The sequence below is a fragment of the Porites lutea genome, chromosome 8, assembly GCF_958299795.1.
Source record: "Porites lutea chromosome 8, jaPorLute2.1, whole genome shotgun sequence".
NCBI lineage: Eukaryota > Metazoa > Cnidaria > Anthozoa > Scleractinia > Poritidae > Porites > Porites lutea.
The window spans coordinates 1,457,309-1,477,500 of record NC_133208.1 but is presented as its reverse complement, the minus strand read 5'-3'; the positions used below and the strand labels follow the sequence as shown (position 1 = coordinate 1,477,500).

The following is a 20,192-nucleotide window of genomic DNA, read 5'->3' as shown; positions in this document are numbered from 1 at the left end:
CCAGAAAGTATAAAAACTGTGTTCTTAAGTTCTTGCCCTCCTTTCCCTTTCCTTCAGTGAACTGATCCACATTGTCAAGAAGTAAAAGAACAGAAGGACCTGTGCTTGTCACTTTCAACAGGTCATGAATTCTTCCAACAACAGTACCCATATCAAAACGAACGTTTTGGATATTTAGGTCAAGTTTACCCATGATGTTCAGATAAACTGCCGTCATGTCTTTAGCTTCTCTTAAATCAAAGACATATTTCTTCCCAGCCCATTTATCACAAATGTTCCTAGCAAGAGTTGTCTTTCCCACTCCAGCGGATCCATACAAATTAACAACAAAAGGCTTCATTTTAAGTTTTTCCGTAATCTCCTTGAACTCCTCAATTCTTCCGTGTAATTCCTTTTCCGGCTCAGGCTGCGATGGGTGGGAGATCTCAAAGTGTTCAACTCTTTTGTTAATGTCCTGCTCATTGTTTGATCTTGTAGCAATGAACTCCTTGATTAGAGTCAGTTTTTTACTCGATATATAACCGAACTTACACAAACGATCCAAACATGACAACAAATCTTGATTTCCCAGCGATTTAAATTGCTCTCCATAAATTCGTTTTGAAGACTTCACGACATCCTCTGATTCAGCTGGAGAAAACTTCGAGGATATGTCCCTAAAAAGTTGATTTAGTTCAGATGGACTTTCCACCAAAGTGGACGCCATCTTTGATTGCACCGCTGGCCAAAAGGAAGCCGGAAGTACTTAGTCTTCCGCGGCTGGAATAGTCACGCGAACCCTACGCGAGCCTCACCTCTAGTCACGCATATTTCATGAAGACCTTGGACAGGGTAAGTTTAACCTAGTTGTTTTGGGGACGGATGTCTGGAACCGGAATAAGCAAACCCCAAATTCCAGTCATCGTATTAAACCATTCTCTGTTTCAAAACAAAGCCGGAAAGAAAACAAAGGGAAAACGGTACACCGAACCCCAGGCAAACGACACGAAAACTAGCAATCTCCTTCCCGTCTCCCCCCGCCCCCAGTAAAAAAATCGATAACGGCAATTAAAAATAGCAGTATCAGGGGTATAATCATTTTCATGGAAGAATTTAGAATAGCTCGATAGAAGTTGTTATGGCTTTTAATAGCCTCTCCAACCCATACCCTGACAGGAGGGGGGTGGGGCGTGTCAAGGTGAGGTTCCCCTACACTCCCTTAGTGATATAAAGTCTGAAGAAAGAGATTCAACTCTCTCAACGGGTATTTATGGGACAGGTACTTATGTGTGCGTCTTAGAGTGATGCCCTTACTTCGTGAGAGTCAACTAAAAGGAGTAGAGAAAGGCAGGGACCATTTCGAGGGGTCCTTCTATTAGCCAGGGCCCAGTTCCTGAAAGGCGAATTAGCGCTAATCCAGGATTAAAAATTCATTCCGTTTTTGTATTTTACCGTCCTGTGTATTGCTTAGAGTAACATTCTGTGTTATCATTACTTTTTCTCGGAGTAAAGGCACAACAGTATTTTGTAAGCTCAAGTTGCATGTTCTTAGACACTTAATCATCTTTCGAAGAAACAGGTTGCTATCTCGCAACAGTAAAAACCCAACCATCCTCAGGAATTGCTTTTTTGTCTCCGAATAACAACCAATGGAAAAAAAATCACAACATGAAAGAAAAAAGTAAAACAAACAAACAAAAAAAAGATAGAGTGAGACATTTAGCCAAATCTTTTCCCCTGCCCATTGGTTAATAGACAATGACGACATTAAGGCATATAACTGCAATCATAAAAACTGAAGCAGAGCGTCCGGAAAGATAGCCTGCGAACAGCAGACGTATTTTCGGTCGTCACTTCTCTCTTTCCGGAGGGAGAGAAGCGACGACCGTAAATACGTCTGCTGTTCGCAGGTTACCTAAAAGATGTCGGGGGCAAAGGATCTTACTTTCCAAGTCCAAATTGTTCACCCACTGTCCCCTTCAAATTTTGCCTTAGTGGCCAAAATACATTGCGCCTAGAACTTTTCCAGTTCAAAATAGGCAAATATTAGTCCTCATTTTGTCCCTTTTTAATCAAGGTATTCATATTGAACCTGTATGGACTGGTGGAACAGTTTCCTATCACGCATGTTAGATTTAATATAATAAATACAGTACTTTAAAAAAACGTTGATGTAAACAAGATGCCCTGTACATGTAGCTAAAAAGGAATCTATGAGAAAATTAAATACGTTTATACAGAAAATATATACATATGTTAAAAACAGATATTAACAAAATAAATAAAATTTATAAAACTAATACTGTACACCTATCTGTTTCTCTGAAACACTTAACAACTACACGTTTAGAATTACGTGTAGTGAGAATAACAATTTTTCAGTCAGGAGTGTCTGTGTACAGAACAATAATATTAAGCATTTTTTTCCTTTTTTGTGAAGAGACATATTTACATTAAACATTAGAATAAGAATGTGAGGTATACACTGTAATTTTCAGGGAGTTATAATAACTCCTCTAGTGGGGCTAATTTAACTCCTTACAGTGGAGTTATTTTTCGTGGAGTTATTTTAACTCCAAAAAGGAGTTTAAAGAACTCTTTTTCAGGAGTAAAAGTGACCCCAGATATTAAGGAGTTAAAATAACCCCAAAAAAGGAGTTATCCTGTACCTAAAATTTTTACTCCACTTTCAGAGTTAAATTAACTCCAAAAAGAGTAAAAACAACCCATGTAAGGAGTACAAGTAACCCCATTTCGGAGTAATTTTAACGCCAGACTGGGAGTAAAAAGAACTCTTTTTAAGGAGTAAAAATGACCCCAAATTCGGAGTTAAATTAGGAGTTAAAATAACCCCAAAAAAGGGGTTATCCTGTACCTAAAATTTTTACTCCATTTTTGGAGTTATAATAACTCCCTAAAAATTACGGTGTAATAACCGAATTTAAGTGCTTGCCTCTCTGTAACTTATACCAGGCACAAAGCACAGACCTGACTCAAAGTATACAAAAACAGATCTTTAATGGCCCAAACCTCTTGAGGAGAGGGTGGAGTGTCTTATCCGACCTCTCTGTATGTTCTGACTTATACTCACGTATATATTGATCTTCAATTTTATCCTTGGTTTAACTTTTTTTTTCCTTTTGTTTCAAACTAATCAGTCAGTTGCAACAAAATTGTTGTGCTAAATCTCTACGTTTCACGCGTATGTCACACAGCGCTTTGTTCAAAACACGGTAAGTAGCATCTGAGCCCTCTCTTTCTTTCCAGGCCATCAACATGGCGTAAGCTTTATCGGCAATTTTGTCATTTTCTTTGTCAAATGCTTCCAACTCTGCTTTATCGAAGGTTAGCCGACGCCCAAGCTTTTTCCAATGGTCAGGAATTTTTTCTGACAGATCTTCTAGTTCATCGTCTGTTAGAATCCCTTTCTTCACATCTCCTGCAAATGCTGAAAAAAAAAAAAAACGAGAAACAACAACAACTTTTAATTACAACTCTGACAACTTTGACGAATCGACCGAAATTCATTCACCGGTAGTTGAGGTACTACGCGACCGCATTGCTCCAGCTAACTCAAGACCAAGGAGGAATGAATGTGTGTAAGTAAGCAGACGAGCTCGAAGACATGTTTGAGATAATAAGCCAATAGCTGAACCAAGAAATTCATTTTCATGGAATAGACGGAACGAACACAAAAACAAACGCATGAAAAAATAATGAAAAAATCGACCAATAATCAACTGATAGGTCAATTAGTCATGTAGTATGTGTAAAGTCGGGAATGGGTCGGATGAATATTTGAATGCAAAACGATAAATAATAAACTGTGGGTAAGTAGGCGCATGCGTAGGCAGTGGACGGATGGATGGATGGACAGACGGACGGATGGGATGGATGGATGGATATAGATGCACGATGCCAGCATTCATGAATAAATAAGCGATTGAAGGAGTAAAACAAAGATTTTAATGTAAAAGAGGTAACCAACACAAAAACAAACTCATGACAAAATAATGAACAAATCGACCAATAATCAATTGATTGGTCAAAGACTCCTTAAACATGTACAAAGTCGGGAATGGGTCGGAATTACCAAGATCTGTTTTAAAGGTACAAATCGTTTCCTTGGGAACTTGTTGAATGTGTATTCTACAATCAGCTGTCTATCTAAACTCTCCACAAAGTTGCTTCAACTCCCTCAAACTATCCTTGTCTAATTGGAAAAAATACAAAACAGCGGGCCTTGAGAAAAATTACTCTATCAATTATTATTATTATTATTATTATTATTATTATTATTATTATTATTATTATTATTATTATTATTATTATTATTATTATTATTATTATTATTATTATTATATTCCTCAGATGTCTTGAAGCTTCGGTTACTTTGAACAATAATTATTGGAAATGGTGAATTTCATTAAACATTTCACTTGCTAATTTTGCAAAATCTATCGTAAAACGCATATAGAAGAGACAAACTTACCTCTTGGCTGCCGGCTACGTTCTTCAAAGTCCTGAAAGGACATAAAAGGTGGTATAATTATTTAACCTGTCTGTAATTTTAACACTATCCACACTGGATTACCATACTGTACAACTGTGGTATCCTGCATTAATATTGCACTTTCTTCAGCTAGATCCTAACCTATGTAATCTACAAAGCACAGTGTTGCGAAGCCATCCTAAGCTCAATTACGGTCGCGTAATAACTTACCGTGCAAAACTTATAGACATTTTAACTTCCGACGACTTCCACAAACTCGTGAGCTTCGGAGCAGAAGACGTTTTAAGGCCGTGAAGCCTAACACCCCAATACTCCTCAACAAGGGGGAGGAAGAAGAGTACCCTATACGGGCATGTGGCCTATACGGGGAGAGGGGGGCTCCGTCCAAAAGGGGTACCTTTTCCAGACTTCAGGTACATGAGGATATAAGGCTAAGGACTTCAGGTACATCAGGATATCGGGGTAAGGAAATCTGTCATTTCGGTCTGTAAAAAGCCTAACAGGGCTAACTGATGCATTAAATGGCTGTGAAAAAGTCTAGAAAAATGTTCTGATTTTAAGAGTTATTTATACTTACAAGACTTGCACCCACAACAGTTAAAAGGGATGCAAAGTGCTAGACCTGGTGTGTGAAAAGGGGTTCTAAAAGGGATACGAAAGGGCAACCGTTTCTGTCAAAAATGGCATATAAAAGGGTAAGGGGTTGGACCTCGGGGCGGAGGCTCCCTGTATAAAACTTTATTGAGTACCACTTCTGGACCTGGAAAGTTTAAGCAGCTTTTTCTCACCAGAACCTAATTTCGTATTTTAAAAATTAAATACGACTTACCATACTATAGGTGTACTGAGTGGGGATCGGTAAGTGCAATGTGCACAGCGAAAGATTTCTCCCCGTGGGTTGGAAAGTGTTACGAAATTCCACTTGTGCTGTGTGTTGGTCATTTATCAGGCGAACTTTCAAATGAGCCTCGAACGGAAGATTGTCTTCATATAACCTGTGAACAATAAAATAATATTTTTACATATCTATGGTGAGGCAAGCCTAAAAGTGTTTCTATTTTGGTGTAATAAATAGCTTAAATAATAAATAGCAACCTGGATTTGAAAGGATCAGATCGTTTTTCAGTTCGTTTGATACCTTCCTACTTCGTAGCATCTGACCATCTACAGAAAAACTGATTTTAGGAGTAGGAAGCAGATAATAAAGAATAATGAATCACAGTGGTCCTTTCCACAAATTTTCATCGGTTTATTATTCTGCCTCAGCTTGCGACTCCGACAACTTAGTTATCACTAGAATGCAAGCGATGAAGAACTAAGCAAAATACCCGGTGCGAAGCTACATTGCGCCGATCTTGAAAGTGGATCGTCACATATCGGATAGCTTTCTACCACTTGTGAACAGCAGGTATTCGAACCGAAGCGGAAGAAAATGAGTAGGAGCGACGACTGGAACCCACTGAGGCGGAAGTAAATATGCGGAACTTTGTTTCGGTATTTAGTTCACCAGACCCTCTCGGCCCTCTCGATTTTCGATGTGTGTGAACGACTTGTGCCGCCCAGGGCCGTTGCTGTTCATACTAAACCGAATAGCTTTTTTCATGTTGGCACGAAAAGCTATCCGCTATATAATGAACATAACTTAAGGGTGGATTTATTTGCAGCATACGCGTATCACCGTCGCAATGAATCCACCCTTAATGTAGCTCGTAAGCGGGAATTTGTCCTTGTCTTTCATAAACTATGCGTACATATTAGCACGTGAATAAACTCCAGATAAATGTCACATGAACTACATTGGGAATTTCGCAAACTGGGCAACAAACTTACGAGGTCAATTCAAAAGATCGTAACCCTGTGTGTTTTTTTCGACCGCCGACGCTAGCTTTCTCACCAGTGCAAATCAGCCTCGAGCCTTACTTAAGATAGAAATCCTCCATTTCCTTCTCTTCGAATGGGTATATTGCTCCTGATACAAATACGAATGCCTTGTCGTGCCCTGGGATCATATCTTTTTTCGAGCTTGCATGACAGGGGATTATGCCTTCTTGTTTTAGGTCCTGAATCACTTGCTTTTTAAGGTGAGCGGGGCAACAAATAAGATACAAAATGGAGGAACAACCCGGCTGGAAGTAAGCGACGAAGAGTGTTGGTCTAGGTTGATTCCATATAAAGCTATACAGGAATCGTTTAATTCCCTGTTCATCACCGTTAGAAGTATTTTTACGCCAGTCAAAAAAGGGCCAATACCTAGAAAAAATGAAACATTAAAGGTAAATAACAAAGGTAAAAAACATTGAAAGCTAAGTAATAGTCTCTTACTGTAAAGGCATAGCAAGAAAATTTTCGGGTACATGAAATATCACTGCTCCAGAAGGAATACCGCCCATAGGCCATGATCTATGCCTTCACAGATTGGAAAGGGCATTTGGAGCATAATATATTTTGTTGAAATGAAATGTGCGCTTACTGCCAGAGAAATAGACAGTATGACACTTTATGATAACAGTCTTTAATACAAAGAGAGGTTACTAAAATAAAGATACTAGCGGCAGATAGAGTAAGAGAAATAAATACAATCTACAAACTTATGAAAGAAATTGTTTATATTTTGTTCTTCGCTTAGCAACTTTAAAACTTGCATAGAGGGTGATGGCTCAGTCGTAATACTTGCAGCTATTTCAAACACTTCACAGTTCAATTTCACTACCCAACAGTGTTTTAACTAAGCGAAAAATTTGTTTCTTACCCGGAGAACCGTTCGACTTGGAACCTGATAAACTTCCCATCAAAACTTGCAGGTTCCGCAAGATCATCGGTAATCTCAATCCATTCTTTCTGCTTATCATCAGACTTCAGGAACAATACTCTGACACGGCACGTTGTTAGATCTGGCAGCAGTACTTGTTGCTCTCGAAGTGAAAGTGGTAATTGAATGGTGACAGATCTCGAGAACTGAACAGTCTCAAAACAGTTGATTCGTAGTATAGGTCCAAGAAAAAAACCAGCCTCTTGAAATTCATCGCTTGGGACTTCTTGAACCTGTTTCGTTCCAAAAAATAATCGTCAACAGTTAACTTCATCTTCAGTCGAACCACAACGTGCGACCACCTCTTGTAAGTAACCACCAATCCAAAACATCAAAATGTTCCCGGTCAAAGCCCTATAATTAAAACCTCTCGTAAGCGACCGCGATCATATTTTGGGCTATCGGTTTTATAATTTTCAATTGTTCTTAAGGTGGCTCCGTAATTAATACAAGAGCATTTAGCTGTGACAAATTTTCCGTCATAACTTTTCGGTTTTTAACGCGATGGCTGCGAAACTTTGCAAAGAACAACAGATATCATTCGGCAATAACACGAAATATTCCGATTTCATTGATGGTAAATATTTCTTGAGAAATTAGCGCTTAAAAGGACCCTACTGTTCAAAGAAAATCGCCTCTAGTAAAAAGTTTGGCTGATATTTTTTACTGAAATTTCTGGTATCGGCTTTAATTGATATAATAAATATGCCAGAGGAATTTTAGAAAAATCGCTGGAGCAGAAGTCCGTAACTAAAAGTCGCTCAAAATTCAGCTGTGAAATTGTTTTGGAATTTCAAAAATAAATTACTATCAGGTAGAAGGAGCCACCAGTTTGAATTTTCGGGACATGTAAATTCAACGTTTGCTAATTCTTAAAACAAAAGCGGATTTCCTATCGTGCTATTCTTTAAAGGTACTTTTTAGTTTTAGAAGCACTATAAATTGCTCCAAACCTTGCTCTGAAGTAGAATGACTTGTTCGTCGACAGTTTTAAAATATCCCTTGGCAGTTTTGGCTCAAATTCCTGCTGCATACATTTTGATGTATTGCAACGCATTTTCAACGACTTTTACTGCTGTTCGTTGCTTCCAACTCAGGAAAAAAGTTTTGAGTTTGGACGCTACCTCGTATCAGAGCTCAGAAAGAACTGTCCAGCACCTTTGTTTATGACTACAAAATGAGCAAGAGCGGCATTTCTGCGTGGAATTCGCACCTCACCCAAGGGGGACGAACGACAATGATGACCATGCTTGTGAACCAAATAACATCACAGTGCAAAATAAAATTATCGCAAAAAAAGTCGCAAAAAAAGTCGTTGAAAATGCATTGTAATACATCAAAATGTATGTAGCAGGAGTTTGAACCAAAACTGCCAAGGGATATTTTAAAAATGTCGAGGAACAAGTCATTCGACGTCAGAGCAAAGTTTGGAGCAATTTATAGCGCTTCTAAAACTGAAAAGTACCTTTTAAAGAATAGCACGATAGGCAATCGGCTTCTTTTTTCAGAATTAGGAAGCTCTGAATTTACTTGTCCTGGAAATTGAAACTGGTGTCTCCTTCTTCCTGATAGTTTTTTTTTTTTTGAAATTCCAAAACAATTTCACAGCTGAATTTTGAGCGACTTTTAGTTACGGACTTCTGCTCCAACGATTTTTCTGAAATTCCTCTGGCATATTTATTATATCAATTACAGCCGATACCAGAAATTTCAGTAAAAAATATCAGCAGAACTTTTTTACTAGAGGCGATTTTCTTTGAACAGTAGGGTCCTTTTAAGCGCTAATTTCTCAAGAAATATTTACCATCAACCATGAAATCGGAATAATTCGTATTATTGCCGAATGATATCTGCCGTTTTTTGCAAAGTTTCGCAGCCATCGCGTTGAAATCGGAAAAGTTATGACGGAAAATTTGTCAGAGCTAAATGCTCTTGTATTAATCACGGAGCCACCTTAACCTCTTGTAAGAGACAACTTGACGCATTGTTCGCTGCATGTACTACGCCATTCAGAGTATAGAAGAACTTTCCGTTACAACATGAAACTACACATTTCGTAACTAAGAACTTGCACGCAATAAATTCTCGTCCAAAAAGTAGATATGTCGGAACCTCTTGTCTGGGTTGATTCTCATTAGCGACCACCCGTAAGCGACCACTAAATCTTCGCATTTTAGGTGGTTGCTTACGGGAGGTTCGACCAGGGTCCGAAATTGCGCCTTCCTGGTCGCCAACGCGACTAAAAATTTAGTCCTGGCGACCAGAATTTCATAGCTGGTCGCCAGCTAGCGACTTGTAAAGCTGGTTGTTATTGTGGACTTTAACCTTCGGAGAAACTGATTAAGAATTGAAACCTCGAAGCTATTTGCCAACAGGTGTCTTCCTTTTTGTCCTGCTGATATTTTTTAATTAAAAATGAAACGAATCTTGTTGTAATAATACCTCCACAACAGCTACGATCAATACGAGTTGAACGTTTCCAAGGCGCCATGTTGTTTTCAGCTGAAATACGGTAAGTACGTTATGTACTTTGTGGACTGGTACGAGTAATGTGGCACAGTTGTGGCCTGGTACGAGCAACAAGGCGGCTTGACTCAAGCTTGACTCGTGTTTATGTTTCGTGTTTCGTGGTAGTTATCGGAAGAAAATAGAGTTTTGATATGATCAGTGCAGTCATGGGCAGACAGCTTTCTGTTCCTACGTTCTAGGTTAGATAGCTTTATATCTCCAAAAAGTAATTTGTGGAAAAAATAAGACCACTCGTACACGTACGGTTGCTTTCTGGTATCGAGAGCGAAAGTAGTGCAATTTTTGAGCATAAAAACGCCCATACCATGCATTTTTTATTCGTGTTTAACTTTTATTTGAAAAAAAGGGAGGGGGAATTTTTGGCGACCACAATTTGCCCTCTGGCGACCAAAAATTTATACTTGATCGCCAGTGGGCGCCCCTATTAAAAAGTTAATTTCGGACCCTGTCGACTGTATTTGTTTTTAACATGGGCTTAGTTAAATAGGGGTCAGTTTCTTGGTGTTGCAGATAGGTGCGATCACCAAATGACGTAAAACAAAAGAGTGAAAACCCATACCACAAAACAATAGCTAACCAATTAATGATACTTTCCAAAACACCAAGAAACATCCAAAATGGCAGCGGCAGATTTGTAAGTGAATTTAAGTTGACGAATCATTTACACAGATTTGAAGCGAATGTTTTAACAAACGAAACGAAACAAATGCAGAAGTGACTCTGTTCTTTTAAATTGTTTCCTCCTGTAAATGACAATAATTCTGCACCTGATTTACAAATGCTCGTTGAACACATGTTTAACATTTTTCTTCAAAATTACCAGCCAATTGTGAAAAAAATAACATGAGTGGCTCATACCCACCTTTAACATCAAAGGAAACTTTACGTTAGAAGCAACAGCATTCTGAGGGATTGTAACTGTCACGCCTGGATAGTCAGGATGACTGAATGAGCCGCCTTTGGATGTGATGGTGTAAGTTGGAGAAGCCTTCAGACGACAAACTACTGCGTATGTTGAGCACTCAGTTATGTCAGCTTGAGCAACAGGAAGGGAAAGGTCCGGTATTTCCATGTGAGATGGGAAATCATCTTCGATCTCTGTAACCGATAAAAGATAAAGTTTCATATGCATGCACTTATTATGTTCCCTTCTCTGTGCAAAGTTGATTGAAATTATAGAAAACCAGGATCAATACTAGCCTCCCACGCGGACGTTCTTAAGGCTTTGTCACGCGTTCACTCCTAACGTTGGGAGGTTGCGTGACGAGCAAGAAAACGTCTGCGTTGGAGGTTAGGGTCAAACAAACCAGCCTCAGATCAAAAGGGAAACATCAAACTACTACACCACCACATCTATGCTTTGGTTCAGTGTTAAACTCCTTTGTTTCTAGGTACGATAATGTATGACAACACAGTTTTGGTTGAATAGTTGTAACAACTCCTAAGGACGAGTGCTTTTGCTTCGTTGACTCAGAAAAGTAAGTATTTTCCTATGTGGTAGAGTTAAAATGACTCAAAAGCAAGGTTAAATATAACTCTGTTGGCAATATATTTTAGCTCACAACTTGGGGTAAATATCCAATTAAAACAATTCCCAAAAGATACTGTTCTAAAACTTATATTATTCCTCTACAAATATAAAGGAGGATACTAAACTTGAACCAATAATAAATTTGAACCGCGCAATCTACAGATTAAAGAGCATAGTAGATGCGTAGACCCCACCCTGCTTATAGGTCTTCTAGCAAAAGGATAATCTACAGTCCGCTATACGGTATTCTACTGTACAAAGAGACATTCATACCTTCAAGACAACGTACGTCCCTGGTTCCATCCACTTCTTCCCACTTATTCATCTCCTTGTCAACCAGCTTTTTAATCACCAGTTCGTAGCCCCGTAAGTTCGTTGCGCTGTGGGACAGCGACAGCTTCACCTTCGTGTTAAATTTTACACTTCTGCTATCCATGGAAGACAGTTCAATAACACTGCTAGTAATGACCTCGTGTTCCTGCAGCGGGGGTGAACAGACACTGTACTTCCACCTGTGGACCAGTATTGGCGTAGGTTCAGACACAGCATCAGGAGGGAACATCAGGTGAACAGCCCCGTGTTTGAAGAACAACTGAGTACCTTCACTTGTTACGGCTCCTCTGCAATTAAAAGATATTCCAACAGTTGTTTGATCTCAAGAAAGTCGCCCAAAGCTAAAGGACACTGAATGGATAGAATAATATATTTTGACAATCGGTTTTTAGCTAAGGGAGTCGGGAGTAAGTATCCTAGGGCTATTACTAGGGCTATTATTATCCAAGTACCAATAGAGCACTAAAGTGTGACGTCATAAAAATGAAATTTCTGAAATTATGGGATTTGTCAGGATATTCTGAAAGAACAATGTCCAAGAGGCCTACTTGCCAAAAATGAGCATTTGGGGGCAAATTGTCTCTGAGATCGTAGCCCAGTCATGCTTACAAAACTCCATACAAACCCTTCTAAAAATTTTTTTGGGTCGACCCAAAAAAAATTAGAAGGGTTTGTATGGAGTTTTCTATCTTTCTCAAAGATAGAAAGTGCTATCAACTGGATAAATCACTATCCTGGGTTCGGGGGAGGCGGGTTGGGGTTGACTGCTAGCAATGTTAATTGCTTTGATAAGTTTTAAAGACACTTATAACCTGAACAAAAACACCTCTGCAGTTGTTTTCTGCACTTACCCAGATACTACTTCCATGACTTTCTCTTCTCCAATGCCCTCCTCACCAACAAACTTAGACACTCGCTCATATACATCTTCATTTTCTACCGGTACTTTTGTTGTAAATCCTTCTTTTTCTACCTCAGTGCCCTGCGCGGATACAACTTGAATATCTCCTTCAACTTCGATTTTAATCAGTTTATTCTCTTCCAAAACAACAGGATCCAAAAGGGATGGCTTGAACAAAGGTTTCGTTTCTACATGTACTAGACGGATATAAAAGGTAATGACAGACGGATTAACGTGTATGCCTATACAATAGCTGATGTTAACAACATGAAAAACTGTCCAGAACTGAACGTCTTTGTATCACAGAGTCTTGAGGCAGCCACAGACAAAAAAACCCTTAATTAAGTAAATTGTGCAATCAATTGCTCTTGACATTGTCACAGGGCAACAAGTGCCAACCAAACAAAGCACCAAGTCTAAAGGGGATTCATAAACTTTACAAATGGGAACGTTCTACGCCGCATGCCCTTACACACAAGAAACAATTGCATACGCTCTTCTCCTCCAGTCTAGCCAATCAAAGAGCTCTTAATTAGCGTAGTGTTTCACTTGTGCGGTATCTACTAAAGAATGCGCACTAGTCAGTAGAAAAGGTAGTGAATACAAGTCGTTCCCTTTATCACGTCACACCCTGGATTGCAAAGATGTCGTTAAACTGTTTCTATTGTATTCAAAACACAGAAAATAATTGGACATCAAGCACCATTCACGTCAATAATAACTTCTAGAGAAAACCAGGAACAGTCAAAATAATAATATATGGTTTGGTGTCACTTACGTCCAGGATCAAAAGCAGGCTGTGGCACACAAAAAAACACTGAAGGGTCTGGTAGGCATTTCCCCTCACGGAGTCATCATTTTGAATCTTCCCTTTACATTGGGTCGACATCAAATAATGAAATTTAACAAGAGTTTCAGGCATGATGATCTCAAACCAAGTGACACAATGACGGGCCACAAAGGGACACAAAGGTTTTGACATTGGTGGTATGTTACTGTAAAAGGGAATAGAATTATATGCGCCCCTGAGACATTTCGGAGAAAATCCTTTGCTTTCTTATGCAGAAAAAGGCTGTGGTAAATGCCATCGCTGCCACTGTGCAGAAGTGGGTCAGTTTTTATTTCCTACATGTAGCTTAAACAGCGGCACAATACTGTCTAGAGGGGATGGGTGGGAAAGCTTGTCGTGGAGGGCAAAGTTCTCAACTAATTTTGTCACCGGTTGTAGCCTAGGAAGTTCTATCTACAGAACCACTGGCACCAAACTAACTGGCAGAATAAATCGACTCAAATGCTGCTGCTCTGCAGTACCTTATTTATTGCAACATTTCAACCAAACTTAAGAAGTGATGGCTTTGAGGGGTAATTGGAGGCTAGTCACTTTTAGGAGTTGAAGGGTTTAAAAAAGAAAGGACCCACTGTAGCAGCTCTCAACTATCCTCCTTCCTTTGTGTGAGTATAAAAGCAAAATTAAACACATGAAATATTACCTATACCAGAAACCAAGTCGAACATCATTTCAACCAAAGGTCCAAGCTGCTTCACCCAGCTGTACTTCCCATCGTAGTTTGTACGCAAATATGCAGCTTTCTCAAGTCTGGTCTTCCTGTCTGTTTCTCTGACGGTTTTGATTCTTGAAGCCCACTCTCTGGCATCATCAGAATCCACAATGGCTGATGTTCCAAACTTGACATCCCTGAGAGCCTCACCAAATCCTGATTCACCATGGACAAGCACAGGAAGCCCAGCAGATAAGGCAAGAAGTGCCTCCAAACCAAATTCCTTCTCTCCTGATGGCATGATGGCAAGGTCCACCTCACAGAAAAGATCTTTCCATTCTTGTTCAGTTTTTGGAAGGCTTCTTATTGTTAGCTGTCTTTTAGGAACTTCACACTGATGAAACAAATTGGCAAATTGCTGCTGATCTGTTCCCTTTCTTGCACCGACGTAAATAAGATGATAGGAATTATTCTTTAACTCTTTCACTGCATCAACTGCAGTTTTGAGTCCATTTTTTTTCAAAACATTTTCAGGATTATCCCCTCTAACAAGCAGAACACGAAAGTTTCTTCTATCATTGGTTGCATGAGTCAAGTTACTAAATTCACTGATGATTCCAGGGATGAGGTTAAGCACTTGTTTCCCTTCTGGGCTAAGAGTAGCAGATAGGTAATCAGTTGTCTTGGGTCCAATAGTGACAGGAACATCAGCATTTATGGAAAGTTCCATTATGACATCTTCAATGCACACGTCAATAACTTCCATAAAAATATTAGTTAGTTTATGGTCAACAATTTGAATGTTCTTGCATTGATATTGCTCTTTCCAGTGCTGTGCAATACTGCCCAGTTGGGGACCAGTTCCTATTACAATGTCTGTTTTGAGGTCTGCTGGTGGAAAGATCAACCAATCATGGGGGTCAGGAAAGCCTGGTTGCTTCTTGGCTTTGACAATAGTAACTCCACAATTTTCTGCCTCACTCATACCCCATTGATCGATGTATGCATTTTCTGGAACAAACACACTGACTTGTATGCCTTTACTGGCGACTTTGGCAAATTGTTTTGCCAGCTGTGCTGTAAAAATCGCCAATTGCAAATTTGAATCCCACATAGCAGCCAAGACAGTAACCTTCACACGATTGCCTGGGTGATACATTCCACTCCATTGGGCCAGTCCTTGAAAATGTGAAATTAATTTTCAGATTAGCTTGATCAATTGTTTGTTACATTAAAAATTTTTTTAGCTTGATTGTAAAAAACAAAACAAAATTAACTAGTAATAGTTGACACTACAGCTGCCCCCGTTCTGTATCTTGTCGGTCAATAGTATTCTTGCTGGTTGTGTAGCTCTTTGAAATATACCGGTTCATAATGAAGATTTTCACACATATTCCATACAATAGGTGAGATAGATACAGGAAACGCAAGGTTCCATGCACAGTTTCAGCTCGATTTACACAGCTTTGATCAAAACATTTTCAGTTTCGAGAGTAGTTTATTCTAAACCATACGAAAAGATTTAATTAGAAGTTGAATTTTTCGCTATTTCTTTTCAGTTTTTACATTCAATTCATTTTATTTGCCGGAAAGTAAGCCTTAGGAATTATAAGGACGTTTGATCGATTCACGCTCGCACTTTCTAGTCTTATTTGAAACTTTATAACGCAAGGACATCTGTGAGCAGGGAAAAAGTCAGCACAGAATTTGACTGTCAGCGAATTCATGTAATTATCCATCCATCTGCTAGTGATAAGCTAGCCGTTGTTCACTCGTCTTCCTTGTTTGGGGCTGAGTCTTATTCCGGTCAAAGAGAGAGAAAGAGTGTCTGGCAAGGTTTCCAATATAAATCAAAGATTTGTGAACTCGTGTCTGGCAAACCTCCAAGTGTTTGTATATACACAGTTAAACGCACCTTATAACCTCATCTGCGCTTAACGAGTGTCTTTTGGCCCATAACTTTCAAAACAACTGCTCCACAGAATGTCACTGCGCAACGCAAAAAGAGTATTGAAGCATGACTGCACTATAAATGCGGGCGCAAACAATAGAAACGTCATCATTACCTACCGATTCCTCGCGGCCCCTGTTCGAGCAAATCAAGATTTTTTCTAGTATACTAACTGTATATTTGAACTGTAAGTACTGTCCTTAACATACGCGTGAGTTACGAGGGTGCCTCCTCGGGATTTCGCCGAAAGGCGAAATCCCTGCAGTGGCAATTACTATTTATTACAAGGGAAAATAAATTTTAAAAAAAATGAAATAAAACCCATACCAGAAACTTTCAAGAACATCATTGCCACCAAAGCCTCACACTGCTTTTCCCAGCTGTACTTCTCGTCATAATTAGAACGCAACATGGCTACTTGCTCAAGCCTGGTCTTCCTGTCTGTTTCTCTGACCTTTTTGATTCTTGAAGCCCACTTTTTGGCATCATCAGAATCCACAATGGCTGATTTGCTCAATGTGACATCCCTGAGAGCCTCACCAAATCCTGATTCCCCATGGACAAGCACAGGAAGCCCAGCAGATAAGGCAAGAAGTGCCTCCAAACCAAACACCTTCTCCCCTAATGGCATGATGGCAAGGTCCACCTTATGGAAAAGATCTTTCCACTCTTGTTCTGTTTTTGGAAGGCTTCTTATCGTTAGCTGCCTTTTAGGAACACCACACTGATGAAATTTATTTGCAAATTGCTGCTCTGTTCCTTTTCTTGCACTAACATAAATTAGATGATAGGATTTATCATTTAACTCTACCATTGTTTCTGCAGCAAGTTCAAGTTCCTCTTCCAGAAAATTGTCAGGATTATCCCCTCCAACAAGCAGAACACTAAAGTTTAGTCCATCTTTAGTGCCATCATGGGTTAGGTCACTCAATTCACTGATGATTCCAGGAGTGAGGTTAAGCACTTGTTTCCCTCCTGAGCGAAGGGAAGCAGATAGGTCATCTGTTGTCTTGGGTCCAACAGCAACAGGAACATCAGCGTTTAAGGAAAGTTCCTTTATGACATCTTCAATGCAGAGATCAATAACTTGCATAAAAATATCAGACAGTTTACCGCCAGCAATTTGAATGTTCTTGCATTGATACTGAATCTTCCAATACTGTGCAATCATGCCCAGGTGGGAACCAATTCCAATGACAATGTCTGTTTTGAGGTCTGCTGGTGAAAAGTACAACCAATCAATGGGGTCAGGAAAGCCTGGTAGCTTCTTGGCTTTGACGATGGTAACTCCACAATTTCCCGCATCACTCATACCCCATTCACCAATGTATGCAATTTCTGGGATAAGCACACTGACTTGTAATCTTCTCTCTGAGAATCTGGCCAGTTGGTTTGCCAACTGCTTGGTGAAAATTGCCAAATAACTGGAATCCAATACAGCAGCCAGGATAGTAACTTTTACTTCACCACCAACCTGCAAAAAAAAAAGTTGTACAGGACTTTTCAAAAATCTACAATAGGGTGCTGGCTATAACATCAAAGGCAGTAAGGGAAAAAGGGATTTATACACCTAATTTATACACCTCAGTATCACAACTGAGCTTCAGCTTGAACCAGCATGATTTTCACACAACTGAGAAAGAGCAATGAAGATAGCCATCTCTTTTATTCATTACGATGCCAGTTGGAATTGAATGAAACTATTAAAAAGTTAATTTTATCTATTCCTTTGAGACATAAGATTTCACCAAATTTTAAGAGGGCTGTAAGGTACACTATATGCTGTAAACTTCTAGTAATAAGAAATTGTTTCAATGTATGCTTGATGATTATTCCATCGCAATAACTTCAACATTCAACAATGCAGTTATTGGGAAAATAGCAAACATATAGCTGGCAATCACTAAGGAATAAAAATACAACTTATGAATAAATACTGTTAAAAATTGATCACCTATTGATCAAGTTGTGAAAGCATTCTTGGCACTGACACAAAACTCCAGCTATCAGATGTCCTCTAGATTTCTAAGTTATACATGCAAAATGTTTTGTTCTTACACCCTGTACATGTAACTAATGAGATGAGCCAATTATTTTTGATAAAAATCAAAACTATAGTGAAATTTACCCAAACAAACTTTATAACATAGCGCGCGTGCTCGCCCTATACAAGTCCTATTGAGCCTTAGAGCCGCTATGAACAAAATCTTTATCGTTCAAGTCGTCTTCGCTGAAAAACAAGTTTGCTGGATTTCGCTGAGCAAAACATTAACATCTTTCAAGCAAATCCAAACCATACTCCACGACTTCTAAGAACGAACATGTGAGTATTTTCACTTTAGGTGGACTTTAAGACTCTTTCCTCTGTTTCTTTTTAGTTTTCATTGATCGTTAACGAAAAAATAAGCAAATTTTCTTTCTCAGTTTTACAGAAAGAATTTTCATTCAAACTAAACCATTGTGGCGTGTTTGTAATTAGCCAATAGAAGCGTTTGTTATTGTGTCGTGCGTTACGAGAATTTTGTAGTTAATCGAAAAGCAAGCATTTTTGACAGCTATGTTATAAAAGAATTTGCTCATGCTTTTAGCTGTGCGTATATCGAGTTATGGATGCACTTGGGAAGTTTGGAGAGCTCTCAAGAAGCTAGAGTTGCACTCGGCTATTGCCTCGTGCAACTCTTACGCATCTATCGTGCTCTCCAAACTTCCCGCGTGCATCCATAACTCGATATACGCACGCTAAGCATGAACAAATTCTTAATTTTTCAGTGAGAAACTTTTTTCTAGGTTATATTAATGACTTTAATTTACTAAACCTATTTTTTTCATGCTGGTTTGTGCTGTTTATAAACTATTACCATCTACTACCATGCTTTGTAACTTAATAATTGTATTCTCAATAGTTTATTAATGAATTAATTAATTAATCAGTAAATTTACTTATAATTTTGCAAATAAAGTATGCATAACAAGTACATTTGTATGTATAATTATGTTACAGGTCAAATTTGATTTCAGGTTAAATTTTTTTAACCTAGGTCGATTCTCAATTTCCTTTGTTTCCTAGCCCTAATTCATGAATAATTAGGGCTAAGAGACAAAGGAAATTGAGAATCAACCTAGGTTAAAAAAATTTAACCTGAAATCAAATTTGACCTTTAATATATACCTTGTTGGAAGAAGAAGAAGAATAGGACATGAATTCAGGGTTAAAGCACATGTATTCATGAATGCATTTTCTGTCTCACACTCACTTGCTTTCATTAATTTCAGAAACGCTTTAAAATATGACAGTGATGTACCTATAAGCAGTGTATGAAACTATGGGAAAAATTAATATCCTTTGTTTACAGAAGTGTCACCATTTTAGAGAGTAGTTTTAATGGTGCCTAAAGTCATCATTCACAAACCCTAGCTATATACTTAAGTTCATAAGCAAAAAATTACTGTACAATTACAGTAACTTGTGGCTACACACTTACTTCTAAAGCTCATACTTACTTTTAAATCTGACATTTGTTTCTTTAGTTCTGTCACGCTTGGTTCTAGTAGCTCGTCTTCCTCTACCTATTACAAAACACATAAACCTTATTCATTAAAATACATGTAAACTATTCAACAACATATTTAAATATTCATTTAGGGACGGTTCATTATTTATGAGGATGACCGGGTCGGGAAAAAAATTGTAGCTTTCCTCTTTCTTTCTAAAGCCCGCCCAAAAGGCATTTTGTTTTTTCGTAGCCCATTCAGTATTTGGGGGCAAATTTTTCAAAGCCCGCTCAAATTGAAGTGAGTACCTTGTGAAAATCATTCAATGTTTATTTATGACTAGAGCAACTAGTGCATGTTCGGATCAAATACACAACTGTTCGCCGTTCGAGTCAGCAAACGGCTATCAAACGAGTTCAGCGATTACAAACAATAATTTATTAACATCTGTGAAAAGTGCACGTTAACAAATGCCATCCAGCTTGAGGCATTTCATTGTTTGCCAAATAAGTGAAAAAGTCCTAAATAATTATATCTTTGAACACGGATATATAACCGTTCGTATTAAATGACTTGCAAGAAGCGTTTGGAGTTTTCCAACCTCTCCAAATAGAACTTCTTGTGGAGTAACGTTTCCCTTAAAAGTTTTCAACAT

At 38.7% G+C, this 20,192-nt stretch overlaps 2 protein-coding genes across 2 annotated transcripts in view; both read right to left on the bottom strand.

The window, feature by feature from the left end:
• The window catches only part of LOC140946729 (uncharacterized), a 10,251-nt gene extending 9,544 nt beyond the window's left edge, over window positions 1–707 (bottom strand). Inside the window, exon 1 of the mRNA XM_073395835.1 lies at window positions 1–707. This exon is cut by the window's left edge and continues 957 nt beyond it. Within this exon, the coding sequence (XP_073251936.1) occupies window positions 1–706 (706 nt within the window). The 5' untranslated portion in view covers window position 707.
• Window positions 708–3,098: 2,391 nt separating this feature from the next.
• LOC140946727 (uncharacterized) lies at window positions 3,099–20,192 on the bottom strand. The gene is made up of 12 exons (XM_073395834.1): window positions 20,139–20,192; window positions 19,547–19,612; window positions 16,373–17,519; window positions 14,092–15,273; window positions 12,546–12,792; window positions 11,635–11,981; window positions 10,693–10,928; window positions 7,242–7,534; window positions 6,413–6,742; window positions 5,322–5,487; window positions 4,472–4,502; window positions 3,099–3,427 (listed from the first exon to the last, which is right to left on the bottom strand). Exons 1-12 carry the CDS (start codon window positions 20,190–20,192, stop codon window positions 3,138–3,140), a joined length of 4,389 nt encoding a protein of 1,462 aa, XP_073251935.1. The 3' UTR covers window positions 3,099–3,137.

Coding starts and splice junctions, on each gene's coding strand:
- LOC140946727 (XM_073395834.1), bottom strand. CDS start 20,192: ATGTTGAAAACTTTTAAGGGAAACGTTACTCCACAAGAAGTTCTATTT. Junction 6,743..7,241: donor CAAGTCGAACGGTTCTCCGG/GTAAGAAACAAA, acceptor CATTTTTTCTAG/GTATTGGCCCTTTTTTGACT. Junction 4,503..5,321: donor CTCAGTACACCTATAGTATG/GTAAGTCGTATT, acceptor ATGTCCTTTCAG/GACTTTGAAGAACGTAGCCG.